At 36.9% G+C, this 3,294-nt stretch overlaps 1 protein-coding gene across 1 annotated transcript; it reads right to left on the reverse strand.

The window, feature by feature from the left end:
- Positions 1-1,326: 1,326 nt before the first annotated feature.
- On the reverse strand, positions 1,327-2,277 carry LOC126071516 (olfactory receptor 6K3-like). Its single transcript, XM_049875703.1, has one exon. It carries the CDS (start codon positions 2,275-2,277, stop codon positions 1,327-1,329), a length of 951 nt encoding a protein of 316 aa, XP_049731660.1.
- Positions 2,278-3,294: the final 1,017 nt, after the last annotated feature.

Here is a 3,294-nt window from a genome sequence, read left to right on the forward strand (position 1 = left end):
TTACTTTTTCTTTTCTTGAAAGGAATAAGTACACTATATTTCAGGATATTAAAGTAGTATAGTTATCATGAATGTATTTGTGCAAACCTATACATAATTTATACATTATTATTATATCTTTAACTTTTTTAGTGCTTAACCCATTGCCACTGAGTTGATTCTGACTCAAAGTGACCATACTGGACATAGTAGAACTGCCCCATAGGGTTTCAAAGTTGCCCCTGGTGGATTCAAACTGCCGGCCTTTTGATTAGCAGCTGAGCTCTTAACCACTGTACCACCAAGGCTCTTTTTTAGTATTTAGGGCTATAAAAGTTTATCTAGTTCTGACTCATTTATTTAAATAGGATTTTTGGTGGAAGGAAATTTAAATACATGGGTTTAAATTGTTATCCTAATAAACCCAAAACTCACTGCCATTGAGTCAATTCCAACTCATAGTGACCCTATAGGACAGAGTAGAACTGCCCGATAGAGTTATCCAAGGAGCACCTGGCGGATTCAAACTGCCAATCTCTTGGTTAGCAGCTGTAGCACTTAACCACTACGCCACCAGGGTTTTCTGTTATCCTAATACAGAACACTAAACTTGCATTTTAGACAATTATTTTTGGTGACAATGCACAGCACACATTTCAAAGGGGACAAAAATGAAGGCAAGAATATTGTAGCTCAAAAAAAAAAAAAAAGCAACTAAGTATTCCTGTGTGTATTTTTATTTTTAAAATGTTACTCTTACAGCATTTCTAAAAAATACACACAGCAGCAAATACTACTAATTAGTGGAAAATAATATGAACAGCCCACACTTATTTTGCATTTGTTCTGCTATGTGCTATCTTAAGTAGTTGCATAATTTTCATAATAACCATATCCAGCCCTACTTTTAAATATATTACTTTTGTATGTCTTTTATAGATGGCGAAACAGGGACACACAGGGGTTAATTAGTTATTTGCTCAAGGTTATAAAGCTAGTATGTCGTAGCACTGAAATATGAACCTTGGCCTATTCTACAGATATTATGCTCTTAACCATTGTGTTTTATAATCTGTAGTTATTATTAATAGTTATTATTATAATAGACTTAATTTTCATAAAAAGCATAACTCAATGGCTTAAACATCATATTACCTTTATATTTTTTATCTGTGTAACTCTACACAGGTAATCCATGGTATCCTCATTGAACATGTATAAGCAAAATAAACATGTACTCTTAGACATAGGAAGAACTAGAATAACAGACACAAAATATCAATGTGACAGCAAATGAGTTATACGTGAATTTTACGGTTCAGAGTAGTAGGTACGTATGAGCTAATATTAACTTACAGATGCATTAAACACCTTGTGAGGCCAGAGAAGCTTCTTAATTGCAATCTTCATGTCCTTGTTTCTCAAGCTATAAATGATGGGGTTGAAGAAAGGAGCAAGGACTGCAAACATCAGTGCAATGGTTGTGTCCAAGATTGGTGGAAAAGTGGCAGAGAAACGCAGGTACATGAGTGACACACTACCATAGAACATCAGGAAGACACCAAGATGGGCTGCACAAGTGGAAAAGGCCTTCTGCCGACCCTCAGCAGAAGGAATCCCCAGGATCACAATGATGATTCTGATATATGACAGAGCAATGATCAGTACTGAGAAGATGATGGCAATAGCATGGATCACATCCTCAACCAGAATCATGGAAGTGTCTGTACAGGCCAAGTGCAGCACAGGTTCAAAGTCACAGAAAATCTGATGGATTTGATTGGGGCCACAGAAGGGCAGTGTGGAAATCCATGCGATCTCTGGGAGCAACACAAGAAAGCCAAAGATGCAGGAGCCACCAGATAGCTGAGCACACAGCCGGGAGGTCATGATGATCGGGTAGTGGAGAGGGTTACAGATGGCAACATATCTATCTATAGCCATGGTGGTCAACAAAATCCCTTCTGAGTTTCCGAGTGAATGAAAAAAGTACATCTGCAAGAGGCAGCCAGTCATGGAGATAGTCCTCTGCTTACTGATGAGGTTGGAGAGCATCTTGGGAATGGTGGCTGTGGTATACCAGATCTCTAAAAATGAGAAAATACTGATGAAATTGTACATGGGATTGTGGAGACGGGTATCCATCCTAACTGCAAAAAACACAACGAGATTCCCGATGACAATGAATATGTAGATGAAAAACAAAGGAATGAAGAAGAGGAGGCTACCATCTTCAAACTGAGGGAATCCAGAGAAGAGAAACTCTGTCACTGTAGTAGTTTGATTGCTTCTCGCCATAGTCTCAACAGTCTTAACTCTTATGGGTAGAAAGACACTGATCACCTCTTAGATGGAGCATAAAAACTAAATTTTATTGGCTCATTTGAGGCCAAATGAAGCATATGCTTTAGGCAGGTTGTTTATTTATTCATTAAACAGGTATTCACTTAATACCTACTATGTGCCAAGCACAGTTGTGGGTATATTGAATTCAGTGGTGAAGAAACGTGTCTCTACTTTCATGAAGCATATATTCTAATTAAAGAGACAAATAATCAGCAAATAAAATATTAGTAATGCTATATTTATAAACTAAACTAAGGAAAATAAAGTAGAATAATAATATATTAATAATAACCTTTTACAAAAACATCCAAAATTCTTTTGAATTCCCAGATAAATTTTCTAAAAGTTCTTGGCTACAGATTAAAACAAACCAAAACGAAACTCATTGCCATAGAGTCAATTCTAACTCATAGTGACCCTACAGGACAGAATAGAACTGCCCCACTACAGATTAGACAATCAAAACTTTTAGTTCTCCTCCCCCAACCCCAACAGTCGTTATGAGGTTACCTTCCCATCTTCCTGAATATTCCCAGTTTCAAACATTCTGCTCTTTAATCAGACCACAGAGCAGCTTTGAGTGTGATTAGAGAAGAGAATAACATTTTTAGGCACAAATATCAAGGTAAAGCCTTGATAAAATATTCTATTTCCAGTAGCAGAAAAATTAAACTAAGAGAAATTGGCCAGCACAGAAAGATGGAACCTGTGAAAAACTGAGCAGTAGAAGACTTTGGAAGTATCAAGAAGACCCAGCAGGTAAGCTGTGAGTTCTATCTTTAGAACCTGACCGGTGAAATATTTTCATCCAGGCTTCTAAGAATTACGTTGAGAAGAATCAGAAATTCTTGATGAGTACCCAATCTTTTTATTTATATCCTGACAAAAACCACTGGGGAATGAGAAGGTAAAAGTCAAAATCTGGGATTCCATCACAGTTTAGGTAGTTCTTGCTACCATGTATCTTGA

The sequence above is a fragment of the Elephas maximus genome, chromosome 3 (assembly GCF_024166365.1).
Source record: "Elephas maximus indicus isolate mEleMax1 chromosome 3, mEleMax1 primary haplotype, whole genome shotgun sequence".
Lineage (NCBI taxonomy): Eukaryota > Metazoa > Chordata > Mammalia > Proboscidea > Elephantidae > Elephas > Elephas maximus.

Excerpts from the sequence above, each read along its gene's own strand:
- LOC126071516 (XM_049875703.1), bottom strand. The coding sequence starts at position 2,277 with ATGGCGAGAAGCAATCAAACTACTACAGTGACAGAGTTTCTCTTCTCT.